General features: G+C 41.8%; 4 protein-coding genes across 7 annotated transcripts; 2 read left to right on the forward strand and 2 right to left on the reverse strand.

The window, feature by feature from the left end:
* Nucleotides 1–1093: 1093 nt before the first annotated feature.
* LOC144705317 (uncharacterized) lies at nt 1094–4242 on the reverse strand. The gene is made up of 5 exons (XM_078577926.1): nt 3913–4242; nt 2795–2955; nt 2684–2714; nt 2027–2129; nt 1094–1445 (listed from the first exon to the last, which is right to left on the reverse strand). Exons 1-5 carry the CDS (start codon nt 4222–4224, stop codon nt 1354–1356), a joined length of 699 nt encoding a protein of 232 aa, XP_078434052.1. The 5' UTR covers nt 4225–4242; the 3' UTR covers nt 1094–1353.
* A 2384-nt stretch (nt 4243–6626) lies between these two features.
* On the forward strand, nt 6627–9487 carry LOC144705490 (embryonic stem cell-specific 5-hydroxymethylcytosine-binding protein). 2 transcript variants are annotated; one of them, XM_078578196.1, is made up of 8 exons: nt 6627–6942; nt 7080–7165; nt 7790–7902; nt 8125–8190; nt 8336–8442; nt 8503–8568; nt 8956–9033; nt 9100–9487. In XM_078578196.1, the coding sequence occupies exons 1-8, from the start codon at nt 6673–6675 to the stop codon at nt 9349–9351; spliced, it is 1038 nt and encodes a 345-aa protein (XP_078434322.1). In that variant the 5' UTR covers nt 6627–6672; the 3' UTR covers nt 9352–9487. The 2 variants fall into 2 exon arrangements, with proteins under 2 accessions (XP_078434322.1, XP_078434323.1); XM_078578197.1 differs by having other exon boundaries at nt 9109–9487.
* Nucleotides 9488–16817: 7330 nt separating this feature from the next.
* Nucleotides 16818–18779, forward strand: LOC144705834 (rho GDP-dissociation inhibitor 1-like). The gene is made up of 5 exons (XM_078578665.1): nt 16818–17014; nt 17089–17155; nt 17880–18098; nt 18210–18334; nt 18552–18779. The coding sequence occupies exons 1-5, from the start codon at nt 16850–16852 to the stop codon at nt 18666–18668; spliced, it is 693 nt and encodes a 230-aa protein (XP_078434791.1). The 5' UTR covers nt 16818–16849; the 3' UTR covers nt 18669–18779.
* LOC144705833 (fimbrin-2-like) lies at nt 18752–25970 on the reverse strand. Of its 3 annotated transcripts, none has more exons than XM_078578662.1 (15): nt 25857–25970; nt 24863–24992; nt 23939–24115; nt 23629–23852; nt 23026–23197; nt 22901–22939; nt 22573–22641; nt 22363–22479; nt 21956–22167; nt 21724–21876; nt 20888–21087; nt 19339–19496; nt 19174–19270; nt 19013–19104; nt 18752–18941 (listed from the first exon to the last, which is right to left on the reverse strand). In XM_078578662.1, exons 2-15 carry the CDS (start codon nt 24959–24961, stop codon nt 18834–18836), a joined length of 1917 nt encoding a protein of 638 aa, XP_078434788.1. In that variant the 5' UTR covers nt 24962–24992; nt 25857–25970; the 3' UTR covers nt 18752–18833. The 3 variants fall into 3 exon arrangements, with proteins under 3 accessions (XP_078434788.1, XP_078434787.1, XP_078434789.1); XM_078578661.1 differs by having other exon boundaries at nt 24863–25061; nt 25857–25930; XM_078578663.1 differs by having other exon boundaries at nt 24863–24995; nt 25857–25915.
* Between the last annotated feature and the right edge of the window lie 427 nt (nt 25971–26397).

Consider the following 26397-nt stretch of genomic DNA (forward strand, 5'->3'; position numbering starts at 1 on the left):
TTTTTTGAACTAACATCTGCGTTCATTCAATTTGATCAATCCAGGGTTTATGAATTGCCGGAGTTGCACATTGAATGAAATGTAAAATGATGCAACATGAACTCCCAATGCACATCATTTACACCCACCTAAGATATGGCGCATGCACTTGCACCATATCCATAGCAGACCCATGAAATCCTCATTTTTTGGGCCGATTATTACATCAGTTCATATTTACGTTAAGTGATTCATCCAGGCAATCTAATTAGATCTAAAACTGGATCAGAATGGCCATCTAAGGGCCAGCAAAATATGCGACCCAATCACAGGTGGATCATTTGTTTTCTTTAAGCAAGGAGAGAGAAAATGTAATGCAAATATATAATGGCAAGGAAAATAGTAAGTTAAACTATATTCATGTTAGTACTTTTTCATTTAAATAAAGAGTGCCAACTTTTGATCATGTAAATAAAATGAAGATTTTGGGAACCCAATGGAAGAGTACCCAATGCCTTACTCTCACTTATCTGCATCACTCTTGTGAGAACCTGGTTGCAGCTAAGAGATTGAAACATTCTCCTTGTGTCCCTTCTTTCTTTTTCTTGAACATTTGTGTATTTCTATAGATATATCATTTGTCTAATTGATAATATTTTATAATGTTTTATACTGAATTATGCCACTAAGTGTATGTATTTATGATGCATCAAATTATTATAAAATATTTTATAATGATTAAACTTGGAATCAAACATTCCAAGTTTAAAAAATAAAACAAGATTACTAACTCACCAAACTCATATTACTTGTTGATAAAAAAAGTTAATTTAATCATAATCTCTAGCACTAAATTGATTCCATGTATTCCATGAGTATTGGTACATATTCATTTCTGGATTTTTTGAATGGAATCTGACAAGCAGTGACTTCTCTTTAATGCCGGACAGTATACAAAATACACTTTTTTTCTGGAAAACATATCTAATCGAACGTTATGTCATTTTTCAATTATAACTTTGCAAAATAAGTTATGTTATTACATAATATATTTAACTGAACATACTTAAGTATTCGAGGGCTTGAGCCAATTTTAAGATAAACATAAGTTCAATGCCAACAAGACAACGGAAAGTTGTGATTCAAAAACAAGAACAAAATTTCTACATATGTTACAAAATTGGGAATCTGAATACATCTATTTCCTTTCCTATGGGATTGCAATAAACTACAAGCCCCCCCCAGAAAACTCATTAGCCAGAAATCCCATTGCAATAAACTCATGAGGCCAAAAAATTTCACCTGCCTGAAGATTGGACCCTTTTAGCAAATCATCATCCAAGATCAAGACAGCAACATGGACGCAAAAAGATTTCAAGGGAAGAACTTCTCAGCATCCAACGGCCCTCGTCTGTTCTCCAACCTAGCTGGGTCCCCATACTCTCTCCCACGCATTGGGGCAAATGCTGCATTATTATGCAAAAAAATCAACAAATAATCTGCATGCGTTAAGTAATATATAACACTAATCCACAATTAATCTTATTTAAATATGAAGAGAAAAACATTTAAGGTTTATTTTTTCAAGGATTACTCGAAAACATTTTTTTCCAAACCCTGAGAAAGTGGTCTTATAAAATAAAGGTTAACTTTCTCTCTCATTCTTCTTCCTCTGTTATGTCAAATAAAACCCGCAAGTACTCCTCAAGTATCAATCAATCTCACTAGTTTCTTTCGAAAAAATATATAAATCTCACTAGTCAGCGAGCAATCCGATTGTACTGAAAAAAACAAAACGAGACTTTTTCTTAAATAATTTGAAAACGAACCTTTACAAGACACGAAAAAATGGTCTCATCTCATTTTTCTATATCATTCTCCTTCCTCTATCATGTTCAACCAAAATCCACGAGTAATCTTCTTCAATTATTAATAATATATACAGAATATTAATAATTGTAGCATAAATTTAAAAATGAAACTTTTTTACAGGATTTTTTTCAAACAAACTTTATTTTCAAACCATGAGAAAGTGACCTCATCTCACCTTTCTCTCTCATCCTCCTTTCTCTGTCATGCTCAAACTTGTCCCGCATCTGACCTACCAGGCTCCATGAACCAGCAGCCCTGTTTCCGTGGGGTCCATGGTCCTAGCACAAAGTTTTGACAATCCATGTTAAACAAATGGTAGAATTGAAACAATAATTGTCCATAAAAATGTGATTAAATCACTCGATTATAGGCCAGAAGGTCAAGTCTCCACAAAACAGGGGCAAAGTCTAGAAAAGCCAAGGTATCGATAGGTATTTGGAGAAAAAATAACGTTAATTTTTTAGGTACCGATTAAAACTGAATTCGAACTATTCCAGTCAAAATTCAGAAACTTCAGAAGAATATGAGAAGAAACGAATTGATTCAATATTGAATTTCAAGATCCTTTTGGCTTTAGCACAACGGTTTACTGTTTCAAATTTTATGTGTAAGAACTCAAAAGCAGGTCTCCGAATATGAAAAAAACCTGCATCCTTGGAGATGGAATCATGCAAATTACACCCGCCTTTTTACGTTATTACACCCAGACGACATCCACACATTACAAAGATTACTGAATATAGTTGAAAATGGCAAAATATTGTGAAATAATATAAATGAAATCACGAGGAAAACAATAAGTGTGATTGAAATAGTTGTCAATGGGGGATACCTTATCTTGGCCGGGACGAGTTTCTTTTCGCCTGAAAAGGCAGGATGGGACCATATCATGAGATTCTGAAATATTAAACAATTAAAAGTATGAAGAATGATGAATATATACCTATACGGAGAGAAGTCTTGGTCATCATCTTCAGCGGATTCATAGGTGGCATGCTCACTAGCAATCTTCTTGGAATAACCTTCATCCCAGTAAAGCCTTTCCCAGTTTTCTCTAAGTTCCTGATAGAGCTCCATGTACCGTTTGCACCAAGATTCTTGCTCCTATAAAGTGATAAACCAAGAACATCAGAAATTTAAAATAAAGTTGGATGATAATTGTCTACAGAATAATACAAATAGATGGAGACCAAAAAATTTACACCTAACTTCAGCTGCATAGAGATAGATGGGAAATCTCCAAATAAATTCAACGGTTAATTCGTACCCAATGAGAGTTAAAAAAACAAGTGCACTCAGTTAATTCAGAAAACATAAAATCAAGAAAAGAGGCAAGGGTCATTCTAGCGATATCAATGCAGCTGATAAAATAGCAAAGAGGAATTATAAAGAGAAAACATAAAATTAAATAAATCAGAAAGCAATAGAAACTGGTAGCAAGTGGATGACTGTGATTTTCCAAATCTATAATAGACCATAACTTGATCAGAGACATAAGATAGTTCTCATAGGGATGTAAGAAATCATACACATTTATAATGAATATGCAAGATAAGTGGAACTCAAAAAACTCTTGAAATCCGGCCAAATCCATTTGTTATTAAATACCCATCTGTCTTTGCATGGGACCAAAATCTCATAGAATCCAAATAAATAAGCATTTCCAATCAGAAAAAAAAACAGAAGTTTTGTGCAGCAGAAACGAAGAACCCACCAAGAACATGGTATACTAGACCATAACTCAATCAGAGCAATAAGATTGCTCTCGCAAGGACGAAAGATATCATTCAAATTTATAGTGGTTATAAAAGATAGGAGGAAATCCAAAAACTCTTGACATCCGGCCAAACCCAATTGTCATAAAATACCCATCTGTCTCTGGACAGGACCAAAATCTCATAAAATCCAAATAAATAAGCGTTTTTCAACGGGGAAAAAAACCGAAGTTTTTCCCAGCAGAAACGAAGAACCCACCAAGAACACAGCACAACGCACACAACTATCCCCCCAAAAAAAAGAGAAAAAAAAAAAACAAGCGATTTTGAGTAGGACGAAACCCACCGTGTCTCTGAGAACGAGGCGAGTGCGGCGCATGAACTGCTCCCGCAGCTGCTTCCTGCGCTTGTTGGGCAGATTATCGCGGGGGATGACGAAGCGCTCCCTGGGCGGGACGTGATCGCCGATCTCGTGCATCTCGCCGTCAACCGCCCACCACTCGGACTTGCGTTCGTCCCCGCCGGCCAAGGGCGTCATCCGGAGAGGAGATTTGCCCCTGGACGAGTTGGGCCTCGCCCACCATCTCCTCTGCTCCTCGCAGTAGAGCCTCCGTCGCCGCCCCCCCACCCTCCTCGCCAGCAATTGCAGAGCTGACATCGCCACAACAATCAAATCTCCAAATTACCTGTTCTTGCTCTTCTACTTATACACATATATACATATATAGGACACTGAACTAGGCTTGTTTTTTTAAAAAAATAATAATAAATTTGACACTGAATTAGGCTTGGATAATGGTTTAGGAGTAGACGTGGTCGTTCTGTTCTGTTCGTTTTAAGCGAACAAAAAATTTAGCACAAAAGAACCAAAATCTCACACGGCCTTGTTCTTTGTTCTATTTTTCTTTTTCAAAAATGAACAAAATTCGCACAAAGCGAACAAAAGAACTGCACACGGGTCTGTGCGATGTTCTGTTCTAATTTGTTTTTGTTCTGTTCGGAAAACCGAACAGAACGAAAAATTCGCACAAATTCGCACAAAAAGAGCAGAAAGTCCATGTCTATTTAGGAGGTAGATAGAGGCTTGCCAGCATGGTTTTACGGCCCCTGTCCGCTTCGGGTATTTAGCAAAGACCTAACCCTTACCTAAACTTTAGTCTGGTTTCATGTCGGAAGTTGTCGATGTCTCCATCCAATGAGTAATTCACTAGGAGATGTAGCTTTGTGATGACGTGAATTCCTACAGGAGTGTACGTGCAGGCTCCCACTCGTGGAGAAAATTCGCCGGGCTCCGAGGTTCGAGTGGATGGCCGATGACGGTGACGGTGACTTTCTGACCCTTGTCGGAGCAACGATGGCGACTATCGCATCGAACGAAAGATTTTCCCGTTGATGGTTGCACGTGACGTACGAGCTCGACCCGTACCAAAGAATCCACTCAATTCATAATTTCTCGATAAATGCTCTCACCTAATCTAACCCGAGCGCAGTAGAGTGAAGTCGATGATATTCTGAAAGAGATGATGTAACGAAAGAGCAAAGGGACAATGTACCTCGTCTGTAGCGCCGCTCGTTGTCGTGATCTCCGTCAGTGCAAGTGCCGGTGCAGGCTAATGCAGTGAGAGACGTGCTGTACAGGGGTACGGCTGGCTCGACCGGCAGCGGTGACACGGCGCAGGAGCGTAATGGCGTAGGTTGGAGGTGAGGCGAGAGAGAGAGAGGATACAAGAGTCGACGCAATACGAGCGAACGGTCGACACTGAATATGATAAGCGGTACGGTTAGGACGGCGCAGGCGACTCTGAATATGATAAGCACGACGATGCAGCCCGACTGGGGTGGTCGTGCTATTTTGCTGCACGACGAGCTGCGCGACGAGGGCCCTGGGCTGCGCGATCAGGCCGGTGCAATGTGCACCTCAGTCTGCTTGGAAGGCCGTCAGGTTGACCGAGCAGACGGTCCTCGCGACACACTGACAACAGATTATTGTTCCGCGATTACCCAAGGGAAGGGTGAACGGAGCTACGTTGAGGTGAAGGAGGATATACAATGTGATGAGGATTGTGTGGATACTTTTGGAGGCTCCACGTGACTTGTTTGAGGATTGAAGGAATCACTAATGTGATCCATGCCAATGTGATTGGTTTCATATATTTTTTATGTTATAAAATTTTGTTTAAGTGTTCTGCTGCAAATTGTTATTAGTTTATCATCTAGGTGGAGGCCCTAGAACCCAACACTGATATCAGGACAAGTGTTGTTTCTGATATTAGATATGGGTAATCAGATATCTGGCTTTACCGATATTCCGTTATCGGTCGTTAAAGTGGCGACATATAGTATCTTTATATGTCTATGTATCCGGCTTTACCGATAATCGGATATGACGCAAAATATGAATATATTAATTATGTTCATCTTCTTATTTATATGAATCTTTTAATCAACGCGAAGTTAGTTAGTCAGTGTTCAATCATGGCGATCAGGTTAAAATCATTAGACGAAGATGGGACAATTTTAGTCCTTGTCAACAAGAGCTTTATTACCATCAGATATTGATATTAAGTATGGATTCCAATACTGGGTATCCTGATAAAAGTTTCAATATCTAGTACCATCATCTGCCACTATCTTGGGCCATATGATATCCATTCAAATATCCCTGCAAAATATTAGATATCCATCCAATATCAGATACTAGCATCTGAGATTGTCTGAATTTTATCCGAACTCTGATGGATATCAGACATGCACACACTACTTTTCGGTATCTGCCAACAACCATGCAAAGGGAACCATACAGGAAACATCCTAAACTCTAAACCCTAAATGCCGTCTTCATCAACTTCGCAGTTACAATCTTAGACTCACTCTCTCTTCTCTTCTTACCAAGACATGCCAAGTAGAGGGAAAAAAAAATGCCCAAGATTGATGGGCAGTGAGTAACCCATATCAAACCAAAAAAGAAAAATAAACTAAATATTGGACACCAGTTATTGGGCAAGATCCGGACCCATTAATAAGTCTATAAGAACCGCCTTGAACTTCATCTTTCCCGCGTTGGCAAGAGAGAGAAAGAGAGAAAGAAAGAGAGAGATAGAGAGAGATGTGTGGGAGGGGTCGATGCACGCTGAGACCGGACGACGTGGCCAATGCCTGCGGCGTCGATCTAGCGGAAGGCGGAGGATCGGACGGCCCAGATCTCGCCACGTTCCGTCCTTCCTACAATCTCTCGCCCGGGGCGTACCTTCCCGTGGTGGCGAGACGGACGACGAAGGACGAAGATGACGGGACGATGCCCGTGTTGACGTGCATGCGATGGGGGCTCGTCCCCAGCTTCACCAGCAAGAACGATAAGCCCGACTACTTCAGAATGGTTTGTGGACGGATGACGTGCCGATCCGTCCCTCTCTGTTTGTCTGCGAGAGTTTGAACGGATGTTTGATGATGGTTTATAATCTATTTTTCCTTTTTTCTGTTTATAATTTTGATGGTTTTTTTTATGAATTGCAGTTCAATGCGCGGTCAGAATCGATCAGAGAGAAGCCTTCGTTTCGTAGACTTGTGCCGAAGAATCGCTGCCTTGTGGCAATGGAAGGGCACGTTTTGCATTTTTTTTTTGTTTATTTCCCTTTCCCTGTTTCTATTTAACTTGTAGAGTCAGAAATTTTTATTTAGAACGTCTTCTTATTTTTTATTTGGGGAAGTTTTGTCTTATTTTCAAGAGTCTCGAGAAAAACTGAAAAGGCGCAATTTTGTGTTATATTTGCTATGATATTTTTTTTAATACAAGGAGTGGAGTTTTTCTTATCTTCAAGAGTCTCGAAAACAACTGAAAAGGCGCAATCTTTGGTTAGTTTTTTATGATAAATTTTTTATAGAAAGTGAGGAGTTTCTCTTATTTTCAAGAGTCTCGAAAACAACTAAAATGGCGCAATTTTTGGGTTAGATTTTTATAATAATTTTTAATCAAAAGTTATTTTTAATCCCAATTTTTGGGTTGGATGTTTATGATTTTTTTATCAGAAACTGGGGAGGTTTTCTTATTTTCAAGAGTCTCAAGAACAACTGAAAAGGAGCAGTTTTTGGGTTGAATTTTATGATAATAATTTTTAATTAGAAAGTACGGAGTTTTCTAATTTTCAAGAGGCCGTTTGTAAAACTTAATGAACCTCCGCGATTTTGGTGATAACTTTCTGATTAGGTTAGAATTTTGGTTACAGTTTCTATGAGTGGAAGAAAGATGGGTCAAAGAAGCAGCCATACTACATCTATTTCAAGGACGGAAGACCACTTGTGTTTGCTGCTCTTTATGATTGTTGGCATAACGCTGAAGGTTAAGAAGCTCTTATTTTTAAAATAAACTACATTTGGTGTTGGAATTAAGTTCAGATTGGGTTCTTTAATGGTATTTTAAGAGGTTTCTTTTTGCCAAAATTCTGATAGACCAACCAGTTTTAGTAATTTGTGCCCATATTATAGTCTTTTTTGTATTTCTATAATGGGGATTTCTGCCAGATCGAGGAATATCAGGCATTAACGATCTTCTTTCTTGCAGGAGAAAGTATTTATACTTTTACAATATTGACTACCTCATCCTCGTCAAAGCTTCAATGGCTCCACGGTTGGTATCATCTTCTGATAAATTTATGATGATCTAGTTTAACCAGAACCTCGTCCTTTAAAATGCCAGAATAATATGAAAGAGAAAAGAAAGGAATTTTTCATATTTCTTTTAATTTTAACTCTAATATTGCCTTCAACTACAGATAGAATGCCGGTTATTTTGGGAGACAAATCATCAATCAATACTTGGTTAAATGGTTCGGCCTCAGAATCAGATTCCGTCGCCATCCCCTACGAAGGGCCTGATCTTGTAAGAGTGATTACTTATTTTTCATCGTCATGAAATTAAAGTCTAACATTAAAATACCAGGTGTGGCATCCAGTGACACCGGCAATGGGTAAAACATCACTCGATGGGCCAGAGTGTGTCAAGGAGGTAATCTATCTTCCTGATTAATCCCATATGGACTATTTTGTTTGAAAGGAAAAAGGAAGATCACCCAAGATCGGAAATCAACCCAAAAGCCTACTCTAACTCTATTTATATCACGCCTTTTTAAACCAGCATGAAACAAAAGCCTCTACTTTGTGAAGAACACCATCTGGTGAACCTGCTCTCCCTTGAAAACAATCTCATTACGATATAGCCCCAAGTCCCATAGCTCCACGAAGAGCCTTCCTGAATCTTCCCATCTGAATATTCCACCCTTGAGAGAGGCAAAGAGACCTCTTCTAAACTAACATCCATCCGCCAAATCTTCTGGGCTGGCCACTCAACGGGGTCTAGTTGCTGAGACCGAATTGTTAAATCTGTAATTTGCAGGTACAGGTTAAACCTCCTGAGAAGGGTTCTATCATTAAGTTCTTTAAGAAACCATTGGCTCCTGGAGATGCGTTCAAGGTTGGTGCCAAGGATTTTTTAAAAAATTTTAATTGTTGAATTTTAATTAATTTATTTAATGTGAAGGATGTTAAGAAAGAGGAGGATGAAAGTTCAGAAGGGATAATTCATGTGGATCTACTAGACAAGGTGCAGAAGAGTAAGACTCAGATTCGAATCAAGCCGAAGGAAGAAGAGGAACAAATCACAAAGAAGAGAGGAGTAGAGAAATCTATTTCTCCTGCGTTGGATGGTAAAGATTTGAAGAAACAGAGAAGAACTGTGAAAGATGATGGTGGAGGACGAGCTACACTTCTTTCTTACTTCGGCAAAAGTTAAAATTTTCTACCTTATCTCTAGATGTAGGATCTTGTAAATATATATTGCTCGTCTTTTGTAAAGTAAAGGAAACATCTCCTAGAAATACCTTCGTTCCACTTGTTTCTTGGCTTCTTTAATGGATTTTTCTGCAAGATACTCTTTCAGCTAAAAGTGGTGCTTGTATTAAAAGGTCATCTGTTTATCTTTCATTTGTGATGTGGTCATCTATGATTAGTTGTAGGAATGACTTAACCACATTGATTTTTTACATTCATCGGCAGTGGGTTAAAGATCAAACGATCACTTTAGCATAAAGCTGAATAAATAACACCCAAAGAGATATTACCTTTGCATCTTTAGCCTGAATGTCATTTCGTTTCTGTTTTAAGGGCTGGATTGAACCGGTGATGTCACCAACGAATGGCAGTTGTGAACTTAGTGTAAATCACTACAAACGTGGGGTACAAATGATTTCATCCTATTATTATTTGACCGCCAGGGTGGGTGACTGGTGACTGTAAGGTACAAGACTCAGTTACAATTTTAGGGGAGACAAAGATCAAGGAAACGAAAATGATACTGTCGATGAATTTAGAGCTTAATTACATATTTTTTGAATGATTTTTCTTAATTTTCGATTTTTTTTTGGATTTTCAGAGGATTTTGAATGGATTTCTTCAATATAAAAAATGAGAGAGTGTTACATTATAGCCAAGATAAGCACTAGGATAAAAGTTAATAGGCCAACAAAACCTTTTTTTGGGTAAATATAGTTTCCTCAAATAAGCTATGTTCTAAAAAATAAAATTTGATCAAGTTGAGTTGTAAACTAGAGCAGCCACATTCTTTGATACTCTTAGGGTGCCGCTGAATTTTACTTGCCATTTAGTCTCTGAAAAATCTCATAAGCTCTGTGATAACATGTATAACTTTGCATTTGCATTTTTATTTGCATAGTATAACTTTCATACGTATTGTATTTTTATTTGCATTTTGATGATTATTTTTCATGTTATCATACTAAAAATGAAACAAATTTGTCTTTGGTATATTCTCCGAAATTTTCCTGATTTCTACTAATTTTTCTATAAATTAGTTAGTGGAGAAAATGAAGGAAATGGCTTTAAAACTGCTCTCGGTAGTTTCTGTAGGCGTAAATCTCCTATTTTATTTAAGTTTTCAGTATTTTAACTTGTTTTGGAAGAACAGAGGGGTTTTTTGCAAATTTCCTGGTGAAATAAGAGCAGAGGAGCTTATATCCAAATATTTATAGGGCGGCGTCCGAATAAAATTTTCCAAAAGCGGAGAGAGAGAAGGCCAAAAGGATCAAATGCCTTAGATTGCTACAGATAGAGGGTTTATTATAAATATCTGAAGATTCAAACGCTAATATCTGAAGATTATATCTAATCAAGATTAAATCTACTATAACTACATTCTATATTGCTTGAATTAAATCCTTGAACTCTGCCTCCCTATGGACTACCCCTCCACCCATCATGCACATCTTAAGATAGAGGGTTTATAATAAATATTATTGTATATAGTGATTCCACACAATGATAATAATTAACCTATTTAATTACAGTAAATTTTTGTTTATCACTCTGAATCTCAGACCGGCTGATTTTTTTAAGCATGAATTTTATTATATGCATTATATTAATGATAAGCCAAAAATAGGGGTAAATTTTATGAAATTTTAAACCTTGTCGTTGTCAATTTTAGCTTATACAATAAAATTTATAAAAACTCTACTTAAGATGTGTAGTGATAAGTACGAGTGTCGTCCAAGGGAAGCTAGTAAGGAATCCAATTGATGTTCTTCTTGAATAATTTGAACCTAATTGGGTTTAATTTAATCTTCAACAGAGATTAAATCACCCTAATTAGATGAGAAATTTGGAGGGGGGGGGGGTAGAAGAGATGAGAGGAGTAGATGAAATAAGGGGCTCTAAGTTGAATTAATTGATCCAATTGAAAGGATCAAAGAATTCAATTAGAGAGATTAGGAAGAAAATTTAGACGTGTTTTGGTTGGTTCTTTAGGTTTGACAATTCAGTAATAACTACTCTATTGGATAATGAAATGGAAAATTTAATATCCTAGAATGTTAACCCTTTTATAAGTTTTTTTTATAGTTTTCTTTTATATGCACTTGGAATAGCTAGGAAATCTTTCCATTTCTCCTCTAAATCCTAGTCAAGGCTTTTACATTCCGCTCAAACCAAGCGATTTAGAAGTTCAAACAGGGATCAAGAAGAAAGATTAAGAAATTCAACTAACAACATCCAAAATACACCAAAAGTTCAAATACAAAGAAGGAAAAAGTATCAAATAGGTCGATCCAAGCTGGAGCTCCTCTCTGTCTTGCAGCTGTGATAGAACACTATCAAGAATGAGCTCCCCCTCTCAAAATTTAGCTTTTATACTTAGGTTACATGGTAAAAATCACCATTTTACCCCCGTTTAGTAATTAATTTTTATCTATCAATGTAGATAAAATTGATTTATTTATTCATTTCTTTTTTTAACACGCCATGACGTGTCGCTCTCTCATTGGCTGGCGCATTTTGAATTCTCTTTTTTGCAGAAAAGTCCTTTAAAAAGGCCGGAATTGCTACTGGACGCCGCCCAAAAGTAATTGTGTATATGCCCCTTGCGCACCTCTCTCCTCTGGTTTCTCCTAAAAACATTAAAAAATATATTAAATAATTTCAATAAAACCCTAGAATATTTTAAATAATATCTTTACGCCTGCAACTACTATCGAGAGCTGTTTTGAGGGTATCATTGCAATAAAATTTTACAAAAAGGCCCTCCAAAGTTCAAAAATAATCTTAATACTCATTTTTTCCTTATAAATATACTTTTTTTCTTAGAAAAAATGCATTTCTTCTTCAAATAAATCTCAGAAAAATCCTAAAAAATTGTAAAAAATCCTAGAAAATTCACTGATTCATCCCCATACTGATAAATCTCGAAATTAAATATTAAACTTGCCATTTTCATTCAAAAATAATTATTTCAAGCTCAAATAAATCCCTTAAAATTCATAGAATTAACAGAAAATTAGGAAAGAATCAAAAATCACTTGAAAACAGTATTTTCATGTGAATAGATGATAACAATCCCATTTTAAGCTCTATAAATGCATAAAATTGTGCTAATAGCATGAAATAAAGACCGAATTTAGGGTGTTATCATACATACCTACACACATACATACATACTATACATACTATACATACATACATACATACATACATACACACATACATACATACATACACACATACATACATACATACACACATACATACATACATACACACATACATACATACATACATACACACATACATACATACTGTAGAAAAAGGGAAAACTCATAGGTCATTGATGTGACGTTTCCATACAACCCTTATATAGGGCACGTGATAGAGAGAATGGTAGATGGGCTAATATAGGCCCAATAGGAGAGATAGAATGATATAGATAGTGAGAGAGGGATAATATCTCATAGAGGCCCTTATTGGGCTAGATTATGGAAGCCCAATAAAGGCTTCATATAAGAGGATATCCTACACGGGTATGCCCTTATCGGGCCTACATATTGTACTCTAACACTCCCCCCCAAGCTGGAACATGGGCATCCATGTCCAGCTTGAAATATGGAAACGAGAGCATGTAGAGGTGACGCCGCCGACGATGGAAAAGATGCCGTCGAGGATGGTGACTCCGCCGCCTATTGAAATGACGTCGGATGACGATTGCAGGTGCTCCGCCTGATGGGATGGCGGGTGCTCTGCAGGACGAGATGGCGAGCACTCCACTGCCGGATGATGGCAGGTGCTCTGCCGGATGATGATGCCGGGTGCTCCGCCAAATGAAGATGGCGGGTGCTCCGCCGGATAAGATGGTGGGCACTCCACCGGCTGTTGATGGCGGGTGCTCCACCAGATGATGGTGGCGGGTGCTCCGTCGGATGAGATGGCGAGTGCTCCGCCGGATGATGATGGCGGGTGCTCCGCCTCATGAGATAGGGATTGCTCCGCCAGATGATGATGGCGGGTGATCCGCTGGATGAGATGGCAAGTGCTTCGCCGTATGAGATGGTGATTGCTCTGCCGAATGGGGATGGCAGGTGCTCCGCCGGATGAGATGGCGGGCGCTCTACCGGGTGATGATGGCGGGTGCTCCGCTGGATGATGGTGGCGGGTGCTCCGCCAGATGATGGTGGTGGGTGCTCCGCCAGATGAGATGGCGAGTGCTCCGCCATATGATGATGGCGGGCACTCCACCGGATGAGATGGCGGGCGCTCCACCGGATGATGATGGCGGGTGCTCCGCTAGATGATGGTGGCGGGTGCTCCGCCGGATGAGATGACGAGTGCTTTGCCAGATGATGATGGTGGGTGCTTCGCCGGATGAGATGGCGAGTGCTCCGCCAGATGATGATGGTGGGTGCTCCGCCGGATGAGATGGCGAGTGCTCCTCCGTATGAGATGGCGGGTGCTCCGCCTAATGGGGATGGCAGGTGCTCCGCCGAATGAGATGGCGGGTGCTCTGCCAGATGATGATGGTGGGTGCTTCGCCGGATGAGATGGGGATTGCTCCGCTAGATGATGATGGCGGGTGCTCCGCCGGATGAGATAGCGAGTGCTCCTCCGTATGAGATGGTAGGTGCTCCCCGAATGGGGATGGCGGGTGCTCCGCCGGATGAGATGGCGGGTGCTCCGCCAGATGATGATGGCAGGTGCTCCGCTGGATGGGATGGCAGTTGCAGTGACAAGGATGGCATCGGTGCAATAGGCCACGACGATGGGCTCATAGACGGCTGAAGTGCGATCGAGGGCGGCCGAGAGCGAGGCTGGTCGAGGGCAGGCGAGGGTAACCGAGGGCAACCGAAGGAGGCTGAGGAGACTGAGGGCGGCCGAGGGAGGCGGCTGGAGTTAGATGGAGACGGCCAGAGACGACCTAAACGAACATACATAGGAGATGCCTGGAGAGTTCCGGAACGCACACGCGTAGGAGATGCCTAGAGAGTACCGGAGAGCACATGCATAGGTGACTCCTGGAGAGTGCCGGAGCGCACGCATATGGGTGATGCCCGGAGAGTGCCGGAGCACACATGTATAGGAGACGCCACCGATGATTGGAGATGACAACGCCGTCGATGATAGGATGCCGGTGAGATGGAATCATGCCGGCGATGGGGTGAGATGCGACTAATGTGGTAGAGATGTCGCTAATGATGAAGACAACATCGCCACCTATGAGGAGCTGCCACCCGACGGAGAGACGTTGGCGGAGGATGGAATGATATTCTCACTCTTCCCCGCGAGCTTGCGGGGGATTCAGATATTCTGACGGTGGGAGGACGCTGACGGAGAGAGGGCGTCGATGGAGAGAGGATGTCGATGGAGAGAAGGCGTCGATGGAGAGAGAGTGCCGACAGAGAGACCGATAGACAGAGAAAGAGGGAGGGACACAAGGCGAAACAGAGAAAAAGAGAGAATAACAAAAAGAAGATAGGGTGCTGGAGATTGAAAAGCAGAGCAAGAGCAAGATTGGGAAAGCAAAAGAGCCACAGAGAGACAAAGCGAGGGAAAAAGATCCAGAAAGCAATATTTGGAGAGAAAAGGCAACATGTTGGATTGAGAGAGAGGACACGAGTGAGGGAGAGAGAGCAGGAGAGAGAAAGGCATAGAAGATTTGAGACAGAAAGAGTGCAAAAGAGAGTGACAGGGAGAGAAGGAAAGTGAGATTGAGAGAGAAGAGAAGAGAGCTTTATTGAGAGAGAAATTAGAAGGAGAGTGCGACACAACGAGACAGGAAAGAGGGAGAGCGAAAGAGCCATATTAAGATAGAGAAAGAGAGCCAGACCGAGATAGAATCGCAGAGATCGACAGACAACAAGAGATAGCAAGATGCGGAGAAGAAGGTATCGATTCAAAGACTGCGAGAGAGGGATTGAAGAAGAAAATGAGAGAGCGAGAGAGAGGGAGAGGGAGAGAAAATGAGAACGGCAGAGATGCAGGGTGGAGAGATCGCCACATAGAGAGACGAAGAACGCCGTCGAGATTTAACGCTAGGGGATGCAGGAATGGCGGCGCGCAGGAGATCGCACGAGGAGTGCCCCAGCGAGGAGCGCAGAGAGGATGATCGAACCGACGGACGTGAGGAAGACGACGACGCCAGAGAGGACAAGAAGGCCGACGAAGGTCTCTCGGTCGGAGAAGCGGCGGCCGAGGATGACGAGGGACGCGTCGAAGGGTCAGAAGAGGAGGACAATAGAATGATCGGCCAGGGCAGATCTACTGATTGAATCAGGTGAGAGCTATTGGCCGGAGCAGATGAGGGGATCCTGATCGGCTGGATCTGGATAGATTGATCGATCTGGATTGATTGGGAGGATGGCAGATCCGGCCGGCAAGAAATCTGGTTGGCTGGTGAGAGCCTGAGGGCCTGATCGGGTAGACAGCCTGATCGGACAGATGGCAAGCGGACTGTTGATGGAAGGTTGGAGGACGGCAGGCTACGGATTCGACCGGCAGGCGATCTTGCCGGCTGGAGATTCGATCGAAGGTGGAAGACCGGCAAATGGCCGGCGAGCGGTAATGCTGAGAGAGGCTGTCCGGCGGTGAGAGGATCACCGGCGATGGAGATGAAGGTCGCAGAGGTTGACCAAGCAGGGGAGGACGCTGCAGACAGATGGCTGTGCGCCGGAAAGCGCGCACAAGAGGGCCACTGGAGATAGCAGCGTGGAGGGAGAGAGAGGGATCGCCGTCACGAGTTGGAGAAATGCCAAAAAGATGCAGAGCGCGGATGGGAGATGCAGGGCGGCAGAGGGGAAAACCTCCGCCGCCCTGGACGCCGATGGGGAATATGCCCTAAGTCATCGACCTAGTCTCTGATACCATGTAGAAACAAGGGAAATCTCATAGGTCACTGATGTGATGTTTCCATACAACCCTTATATAGGGCACGTGAGAGAGAGTATGGTAGATGGGCTAATATAGGCCCAATAGGGGAGAGAGAGAGAGAGAGAGTGATATAGATAGTGAGAGAGATAATCTCTCATAGAGGCCTTTATTGGGCTAAATTATGGAAGCCCAATAAATGCTTCATATAAGAGGATGTAGGTCCCTATCGGGCCTACATAGTGTACTCTGACACATACATACATGCATGCACACATCAACACATACCTACATACACACACACACACACGTACCTACATAAATACACAGAGAAGGGGGGGGGAGAGGGGAGGGTACGTGGCGGGTTATAAACCGTCCATCTTCCTCTTGCCGGCGGAGTGGCCTCTCTCGTTCATATGCGTTTCCCGCGCATTTCGTGGAGGCCGAGCGACTTTTTGGGCATAAGAGCGAGACTGATTAACAGACCCGCCACCCCCCACAGAGAGAGAAGAGAGAAGAGAGGAGAGAGAGAGAGAGAGAGAGAGAGAGAGAGAGAGAGAGAGAGAGAGAGCTCCTTCCTCGACGCGGCCATGGCGGAGGCGGACAAGGAGGCGCTCTCCCGCAAGTTCAGCCAGGCGTCCGTCTGCTCCGTCGACGACGACGACGACGACGCCCGCCCCGACGACGACCACGACACCGACGCCGTCCTCCTCGGCCCCCGCGTCCCCCTCAAGCACCAGATCGAGCTCGACAAGGTCCTCTCTCCACCATCTCCACAATCTCCGATCATGATGATGATGATGGTGATTGATTGCGGATTCCATTTCAGGACGACGAGAGCCTCCGCCGGTGGAAGGAGCAGCTACTCGGGACCGTGGATCTCGCTGCGGTCGGAGGTGCGATTTTGAATTCGAATCTGTTTTTTCCGCCGGTTTGATGCAGATTATCGCCGATCGGATGTGGATTATTGCTGATCCGATGCAATTATCGCCAATCGGATGCGGTTCTCGTCTATCTGATGCAGATTATCGCTGATCTGATGCAAAGCATCGCCAATCGGATGCTGTTATCGCCGATCTGATGCTGATTATCGCTGATCCGATGCAATTATCGCCAATCGGATGCGGTTCTCGTCCATCTGATGCAGATTATCGCTGATCTGATGCAAAGCATCGCCAATCAGATGCTGTTATCGCCGATCTGATGCTGATTATCGCTGATGTGATGCAAATTATTGTCGATCGGATGCGATTATCGCCGATCTGATGCAGACGGCGTGATCTCACGCGCTTATCGCCAGTGTGACGTGATTATCGGTGATCCGATGCAATTATCGCCAATCGGATGCGGTTATCGCTGATCTGATGTGATTATCGCTAATCTGATGTGATTATCTTTAATCGGATGTGGTTATCGCCGATCTGATGCGGATTACTGCCGATCCGATGTGATTATCGCCAATCGGATGCGGTTATCGCCGATCTGATGCTGATTATCGCCCATCTGATGCGATTATTGCCGATCGGATACACACGGCAACATCTGATGCGATTATCGCCGATTTGATGCGATTATCGCTGATCTGCTTCGATTATCGCCAATCTGATGCGATTATTGCAGATGGCGCGGAGCCGGAGGTGATGATTCTCAGCTTGACGATCATAAGTCCAAATCGGCCGGAACTCGTCCTGCCATTCCCGCTGGCGACCAATTCCAAGGGATACGCCTTCTCTCTCAAGGACGGCAGCCGCTACCGCCTCCGCCTCTGCTTCGCCGTCTTCAACAACATCGTCTCCGGCCTCAAATACACCAACACCGTCTGGAAAACCGGCATTAAAGGTCGCAATCTTCTTCTTCTTCTTCCTCATCATCCCGTTCGATCTTGTTCTTCACGAACAACCGATCTTGTTGATATTTTTCAACATCTGATCGTCGGAATTCATGGATCAGTGGAAAACACGAAAGTGATGTTAGGAACGTTCAGCCCGCGGCCGGAGCCCTACACTTTCGAGCTGGAGGAGGAGACGACGCCTTCCGGGATGTTCGCCAGGGGATCCTACTCCGCTAGAACAAAGGCAAGATTCTCTTCCGATTTCGACCTGCGATCAAATGAAACCAAAAATTTTCAATCTTCGATCAAATCAAACATTTTCACGTCCGATCTGAAAAGGATTCTGAATTTCAAGGTCCGACCGAAATTTTTTGATTCGATCGAACCGAAAAACAATATTTCTTACGGAAGATTTTGAATTTCTATCTTCTCGTCTGATCCGAAGAATTCTCGATCTCCAGTTCGTCGACGACGACGGTAAATGCTACCTCGACGTGAGCTACTATTTCGAGATCCGCAAAGACTGGCCGACATCGAAACCCTCGCGCGAGGATGAACACGAACAGAAAGAGGTATAAATAGTTTATGTAAAAAAAAATTCAATTTTTTTCTTCGCGTTCCCGTTCGATCGGGTTTCCTGCGGTTTGTCATAAAAATCCTGTTTAAGAAATAAAATAATTATTATTGCTCACCCCTGCCGTAAATATTTTTTTTTTCTAGAGGTTATATAATACAGATTTACATCATAGGCTGGACAGTGAATCGGACGGTCCAGATGCGATCTCGCGGCAAGGCCCGAGGCAACGGTACATGATGCTGGCCACCAGCGTCAGCATCATCTTCTGGTTGACCTGCGAGGAGGATTAACCACGTGTTGACACGTGTTCCTGGGTAACAACGCAAAAATAATAAATTTAGGTACCTCCAGTATGTCCTCGGGAAGTAGAAATATTGAACAGCCGATCTTCCTCGCCACCGTTATTATGTAACTGGCGTTCAATTTTCTCTCCTCCTCTGCCATAAAAAAGGATAGAAATCAATTACAATTATCTTTTTAGTATTTTATAGATAATGGGTAATTACCAGTTTGCCCTCGTTTGACGAGAGTCCAGTCAACGGCACGCGGGGCCACCGCGCTGAGGAGGCTGAGGAAGAAGACGCCGCTTGACAGACTCTTGTCCTGATGAGGTTGACAAGTCAATGGTCAACGATAAAAGTCAAAGGAAAATGCGGGTCACGGCGAAGAACCTTGAAGCTCTCGATCCGAGATTGTCTTCCTGATTCTGACACCGTCGTGTTCGCCCAGTGTAAGATGTCGGCATCGGCGATGTCCTTGCCGGAGGATTGGCTGCGTAGGTTCTTCAAGAGCTGAAGGATGTTGAACCTCATCAGTTGCCAGAGGTATCCTGAGAATGAGAGATAAGCATGATGTGAGATGGGAAGATGAATGGCTGGATATGAAATGGTGGGTGGATGGAAAGCTGGATAGGGATGGATAGATTGACGGATGAATGGTGCGATGATGAGAGATGGATGGTTGGACAAACAGCTGCATATGGATGGATAGATTGATGGATGAATGGTGATATGACGAGAGATGGATGAATATGGACGGATGGATGGAGAGATGATGATATATGGATGGATGGAAGAACTGATTTTGGTACCGATGAATGGTTGGAGGGATGGATGAATATAAGTGTTGATGTGGATGGTAGGATGGATGAATGTATGCCTGGATATGGATTGGTGGATTGATGGATATGCATGGATGTATGGATGGATGAATGTATGCCTGGATATGGATGGGTGGATGGATGGATATGCATGAATGTATGGATGGATGAATGTATGCCTGGATATGGATAGGTGGATGGATGGATATGCATGGATGTATGGATGGATGAATGTATGCCTGTATATGGATGGGTGGATATGCATGGATGTATGGATGGATGAATGTATGCCTGGATATGGATGGGTGGATGGATGGATATGCATGGATGTATGGATGTATGGATGGATGAATGTATGCCTGGATATGAATGGGTAGATGGATGGATGGATGAATGTATGCCTGGATATGAATGGGTGTATGGATGGATGGATGGCAGGATATGCATGGATGTATGGATGGACCACGCATGCCTGGATATGTATGGATGAATGACTGGAAACAGATGGATGGCAGAATAAATGGATTGATGGATGGACAAACGATTGGATATGGATGGACGGATGGATAAACAACTGGATGTGGATATATGAATATCTAGATATAGACGGACGGATGAATGACAAGGTATGAATGGATGGTAAGAAACACTGGCTATGGATGTATAGATGGATGAATTTACAGATATATGGATGAATAATAGATATGGATGGATGGATGGTTGAAATACTAGATATATGGACGGATGAGATACAAGATACAGATGGACGGACAGATGAATTAACACTGGATACTGATGAATGGATGGATGACATAAAGGATACAGATGGATGGAAGGATGAAATACAGGAAATGGATGGATGGATAAACGACATGAAAGGATATGGAAGACAGTCAAGATAAAGAGGGATGAATGCATATATGGTTGAATGACTGGATAGCACAGACTGATGAACGACTGGATAGCACAGATTGATCAACGACTGGATATGGATGCATAGATGAAATGGTTAGATATTGATGGATGAGTGGATGGATGAAATGTCTAGATATAGATGGATGCATGGACGGATGAACGACTGGCTAGGGATCGATGGTGAGGAGATGTACGAAAATAAATACCCAGTATAAGTTTTTTATTCCCCTGAACAATATCGTTGCCGGAGATATTAACAAGGGAAAATTTAAGCCGCTTCCCGATCTGTATCACTTGATTGCAGTTCTCCACTTTCCTGAACGGCATCTTAATTGGTGGCCTACTCGCAGACCTCCAACAGACCAACCCAGGAGATATCTTTTCAATGGTCTCCAAAAGTACCCACCTGAAATATACATTTCTTAATAGCCACAATGTTATCTTTTTTTCTAATAAATATTGTTGAACTCCACAGGAGAGAGATGATACCAAAATTAATTAAACTTTAGGGTTCCATTCCCTTATACATGATCAGATTTCATCCTCTTTGATTGTTGGGGCCGAGCAATCAGATCAATTGGACCTTGATCATGCCAATGAACAGATCAGATCCCTACACTAGTTTGATGGAGGATAGTCGATCCGATCGAACCTTTTCAATCTGATCAATCCATCGGGAGATCAAATGGAAAACTGCCATGTGTCAACATAACTGTTATGTGCTAATGAAGGGCTGCCGCATATCAAAGGGCAAAAATACAGACGTCGAAATCGAAATCGATACCTGATCTTTGCCTCCATTCTGTAAAATTGTATGTCGAAAACCGAATGAGGATTGCATCGACTCACTATCGGCTATCTCGATCGATTTACCAGGCTAAATCGAGATAGCAGATTGATCCCATGAGCTCAAAGAACATATCGGATCGCCCACCAGATCTATTTAGCCAATCGATCAGATTGAATTCCCAAAACTATCTTTTACTGGGCTAGGAATCCTAGGAAGAGGAAATTACACTAATACCTCTACTTTGTAACTTACCCATCGCTGAGATCTTCGAAAATGTTGTTGATATATGTAGAGACTCCCAAACTATTGATCCACATGCGGAATACTCGCTCCTCCCGAGAGACTTGCTCGTCCTCGAAGGTTTCTAAAACTGCAGTCTGACAGGCCTGGGAAGACAGGCCATTCCTGAATTTGGTTTCAACATAACAAATCAGAGAAAATAAACCCTTTGTTAAAATTTATGTATAGACAGTTAATTTCTTACCTTTTCTGGAAAATATGCGCCAAAAAGGCTAGATTAAGGTTTGCCGAGCCTTCTAAAATATCCTTTGGGGTGAGATATCTCTTGCAGCCCATCCTCTCTGCGTGTTCAAGAACTAGTTTTGCTCTTTCTAGTGGATTCATTGCAACAGTATAATCCCCCCTAGAATGTTCAGGGGCAAGAACGTTTAGAAGATAATCGTAAGCCTCTGCATCCTGCAACAGATAAAACATTGAATAGGATTTTATCCAATTTCAAACTTGATTTAAGCATATTATTTCGTAGAACTCAAGTTGAATGAAAATAATTAGATGGCTTCCATGATTAGAGCCCACAGTTAACTCGAAAAAAATAGTGTAAACAAAGCATATTATTGAGATTATATTTGAAGAAAGGTGTTGAGAACAAACCTTCAAATCTGAGGAAAAGTTTGTTACGATCTTCGTGTATCCACCTTTTTTTAGTTGGAAATTCATCCACTTTAGCAAAATCTTTTCGGGGGCGAGATTCATTAGCTCCTCGAGATCCTAAAATTGCAAAAGTTCAAGATTATCTTACCAAACTCAAAAAACAGACGAAAAAAGGATAAGAGAAAGAAAGAGGGAAAAAATAATTATAACCTTGTTCTCCTCAACTAGTTCCACCAACATAGGAGTCTTCTTCAAGTTTACATCCGCCAAAAGTTGTATCTGAACTTAGAAACATTAAAATTTTAATCAATGTCTTTTCACCGATATTCATCATTAATTAATAAAATGAGATGATTTTTTCCCTAAATTTCAAAGATTTTTGGCTTTTTGCTGAGTAAAAACCAGAAAAACTTGAAGATGGGAAAGATAAAATCAAGAATAAATCTAGTGAAATGTAAATGATAAATAGGGCTACAGCCAGAAAACATGAGAATCAATTAACGTGTGAATGAAAAAGAAAGAAAAAATTAAGGCGTACCTTAATAATTTGAGAAATCAACCCAAGAACAAGATGAGGCTGAAATAGATGTCATAAACAATTAACTCAAAACTTCTAATTTTGACCCAGAAGCAAAAACAAATAACTTAAAAATAAATACGTACTCTTCCTTCGATCAAGTCTTCTGTCCCAATGTTAACCACTGTACAACCAATAGCTTTCGCCGAATTAAGACAGAGTGTGTGATTCTCGTTTCTTTCCCACGGGTTGAGCTGAGCTTTGATGTTGAGACCCCTCTCATCGATAGTACCCGGCACCGCGATATTGATGAGTTTACTATAATAACATAATGTTAGACTCAAGCGCTTACCAACTGTGCTAAAAACTATAGCCGATAACAAGCGCGTTACTTTTCATCTTTTAGCAGGATGTTTTGCTTCAACACAATACAAATATACACCCAATAAACCATTAAACAGAACAAAAAATATACAACTGAGATAAAATAAAAAAACAGGTCAAGCTGAGCTTTGATGTTGAGTGCCCTCTCATCGATAGTACCCGGCATGGCGATATTGGTGAGTTTACTAGAATAACATAATGTTAGATTCAAGCGCTTACCAACTGTGCTAAAAACTATAGCTGATAACAAGCGTGTTACTTTTCATCTTTCAGCCAGATGTTTTGCTTCAACACAATACAAATATACACCTAATAAACCGTTAAACAGAATAACAAATATACAACTGAAATTAAAAAAAACTTACCACAAGAGAACACCGTCCTTGGCTATCTCAAAGAGATCATCAGAGAGAGGATCAACGGGAATGACCCCCTTGAGAAACTCATCTCCAGCAAGATAACTGTTGATGAGTTCAACATAAGAAGTTTTCTCCGACTCGCTTATCGTGTGAAGCAGTGTCGTAGTAGCCGCCTTTAGAAAGGCAGAAGAGTTCTTGGTCCCTGTGTGCCCTTGAAGCTTCAAATACATCTGAAGAACAAACAGAAAATTAAAGATTTTCCAAATTTGGCATGAACAAATTTTGAAAATGGGAATCTTATGGTGTTAGTGTATACCCTTAGGAAGAGTTCAAAGTCCGCTGGCTGACTAAAATCCAGAAATGAGTCACAGAAGGATGCCTTTTCATCGTCGTTGAGCGATCCGCCGGTCAGTTTCAGGCCAGATATGCAACTGGCTAGATCAACGGGTGTCATGTTGATGCTAGTCTGGGAATGATTTGTCATGGAGAGGTACTGATGATAGAAGAACCACCAGATTTTAGAAAAATCTTACCGAAAGGACTATGGAAATAGCATATTCCTTCATTTTGTTTATTGTTTCCTATTTCATATGAAATAAATAACTCTAAAATAATGACCTTGATTTTAAGCCATGTTAGACATCTTTCATTAACTCAGAAAAGACACTTAATATTATATATCAAACAATGAACGACGTTGGTTTAGCTTTCTCTGTCAAATTCTCATTCAATTCGACATGTACAAACTACTTTCTTCACCAAAGGTTAGTAATACTGAAGAAGTATTGATTCTTTCAATGCTGGAAATGTGAATCGGCACGAAGATGTTCATCAAATTTTAGTCAAGCCTTACAAATAGACGTTGTTAATTAATGGATATGGAAACAGCACATTCCTCCATTTAGTAAATCATTTCTTTTTTCATAAAAAAATAACACGAGGACAAGACATTCTATAACTATTTATCCATCAATAAACCACACTCGTTTAACTCGTAACATTTCATCATTCATTCATTCATCTGTACTTCGTAACCTCGCGCCTTGCAGAACGTTTTCATTGTCAATTTCTCCACCTTCTTTCATCCCGTTTCAATCAAAATTTTCTCATTTAGTTCGACATAATCAATTTTTTTCTGAAAGAAAGAATAAAATTAATATGAATTCAAAGTTTAGTAAAACGGAAGAAATCTTGAGATTTTTCCAAGCCTGAGGATGAAAATCAAGAAATAAATTTTGACCTGAGATTGGAGAGACCGAAGTTCTACTTGTGTGAACTGATTCTGAAGCCATGGATCTGACACCAACACGCCAACATACTTTGTAGCATAATCCCCCATTTCGAATTCCCTTTACCTTCTTCAATTTACTCTGCTATTTCAAATAATATCGCGAGATCCTTAAACAATCCGATTTCTCGAGAACAATCAGATACTAGAACTGAAAATCAATTCAATGCGAGCGCGTTATTGCGATCAGGATCGACTAAACTTTGCCGCCGACGACGGATTCAAAGAGAGAAGGATAGAAAGAGAAAGAGCGAGGGAGTGAGAGAAGCAACGATAGGAAGAGAGAGAGAGAGAGAATCACGGAGAGAGAGAGATGAAGAAGAGCGGAGAAAGAGAGAGATAGAGAAGTGCAGTGAAAGAGAGAGAGAGGGAGGGAAAAAGAGAGAGAAGTGCAGAGAAAGAGAGAGATAGAGAAGTAAAATGAAAGAGGGGGAGAGATAGAGAGAGAAACGCAGAGAGAGAAAGAAAGAAACGCAAAGAAAGAGAGAGAGAGAGACAAAGAGAACCCAGACAGAAAGAGAGACAAACGCAGAGAGAGAGAGAACACAGAAAAAGAGAAAGAGAGGGAAGCGCTGGTGAAGAGAGAGACTGACAGAGCAAGAGAGAGAAACACAGAGAAAGAGAGAGAAGCGCAGAGAAAGAGAAACGCAGAGAAAGAGAGAGAAGCGCAGAGAGAGAGAGAGAAACACAGAGAAAGAGAGAGAAGCGCAGAGAGAGAGAGAAACACAGAGAAAGAGAGAGAAGCGCAGAGAGAGAGAGAAACACAGGGAAAGAGAGAGAATCGCAGAGAGAGAGAAATAGAGAGATAGACGAGCACAGAGAAAGAGCGAGAAGCGCAGAGAAATGGAGAGATAGAAGAGTACACAGAAAGAGAGAGAATCGCACAGAAAGAGAGAGAGAGATGTGCAGAGAGAGAGAAACGAATAGAGAGAGAGAGAGAGAGGACCTCGAGATCGGGCGTCAGCAGCTTGAAGAAACGATCGTCTGAGACGCGTCGCTTGCTCGGCTCTTCCGCCCGAACGGCACAATTTTTTCAAATTTCAACTCCCCTCGCTGTCCCTGTTCAACCACTGCATTTCCACTTCTGCCCTTTTCTTTTTTGTTCATTCAATTATAACTTGCCGGGTTTTTTTTTTTGGCAAAAAAACACGGTGCCCGTAGTCTGATCCAGCCGTGCCCTGGAAGCCACCCAGGGGGGTTTTATAGATAAGTGGAGTGTTTATAAGTGTTTATAGGCGTGGAATGAGAATAAATATCCCAATTACACTCGGATCCCACTCGTCCACGCCCATGTTTAGAAAAGGGAAAGATACATAAATGATACCTGGCAGGTGCTCGGAGAAGTGCTCGCGTCGACGTCCCACCAGAGCCTCCCCCGATGTCGATGATGGAGCGGTATTGGAGCTGCCCTCGCCTCCGTCAAGTGGCTTCGATGAAGTGCGAGCGAGGACCTCATTGGAGATGGCCGCAGTCCACCCCTTTGGCTT

This window comes from Wolffia australiana, chromosome 7 (assembly GCF_029677425.1).
Source record: "Wolffia australiana isolate 7733 chromosome 7, ASM2967742v1".
NCBI classification, from domain to species: domain Eukaryota; kingdom Viridiplantae; phylum Streptophyta; class Magnoliopsida; order Alismatales; family Araceae; genus Wolffia; species Wolffia australiana.

Excerpts from the sequence above, each read along its gene's own strand:
- LOC144705317 (XM_078577926.1), bottom strand. The coding sequence starts at position 4,224 with ATGTCAGCTCTGCAATTGCTGGCGAGGAGGGTGGGGGGGCGGCGACGG. Across the intron at positions 2,956-3,912 it reads GCCTCGTTCTCAGAGACACG|GAGCAAGAATCTTGGTGCAA; the intron begins GTGGGTTTCGTC and ends ATCACTTTATAG. Across the intron at positions 2,715-2,794 it reads CAAGACTTCTCTCCGTATAG|GCGAAAAGAAACTCGTCCCG; the intron begins GTATATATTCAT and ends CTGCCTTTTCAG.
- LOC144705490 (XM_078578196.1), top strand. The coding sequence starts at position 6,673 with ATGTGTGGGAGGGGTCGATGCACGCTGAGACCGGACGACGTGGCCAAT. Across the intron at positions 8,191-8,335 it reads AAAGCTTCAATGGCTCCACG|ATAGAATGCCGGTTATTTTG; the intron begins GTTGGTATCATC and ends CTTCAACTACAG. Across the intron at positions 9,034-9,099 it reads CTCCTGGAGATGCGTTCAAG|GATGTTAAGAAAGAGGAGGA; the intron begins GTTGGTGCCAAG and ends TTTAATGTGAAG.
- LOC144705834 (XM_078578665.1), top strand. The coding sequence starts at position 16,850 with ATGGCGGAGGCGGACAAGGAGGCGCTCTCCCGCAAGTTCAGCCAGGCG. Across the intron at positions 17,156-17,879 it reads GGATCTCGCTGCGGTCGGAG|ATGGCGCGGAGCCGGAGGTG; the intron begins GTGCGATTTTGA and ends CGATTATTGCAG. Across the intron at positions 18,099-18,209 it reads CTGGAAAACCGGCATTAAAG|TGGAAAACACGAAAGTGATG; the intron begins GTCGCAATCTTC and ends TTCATGGATCAG.
- LOC144705833 (XM_078578662.1), bottom strand. The coding sequence starts at position 24,961 with ATGGGGGATTATGCTACAAAGTATGTTGGCGTGTTGGTGTCAGATCCA. Across the intron at positions 22,940-23,025 it reads AAGACTTGATCGAAGGAAGA|CCTCATCTTGTTCTTGGGTT; the intron begins GTACGTATTTAT and ends CATCTATTTCAG. Across the intron at positions 18,942-19,012 it reads TTCCCGAGGACATACTGGAG|GTCAACCAGAAGATGATGCT; the intron begins GTACCTAAATTT and ends TCCTCCTCGCAG.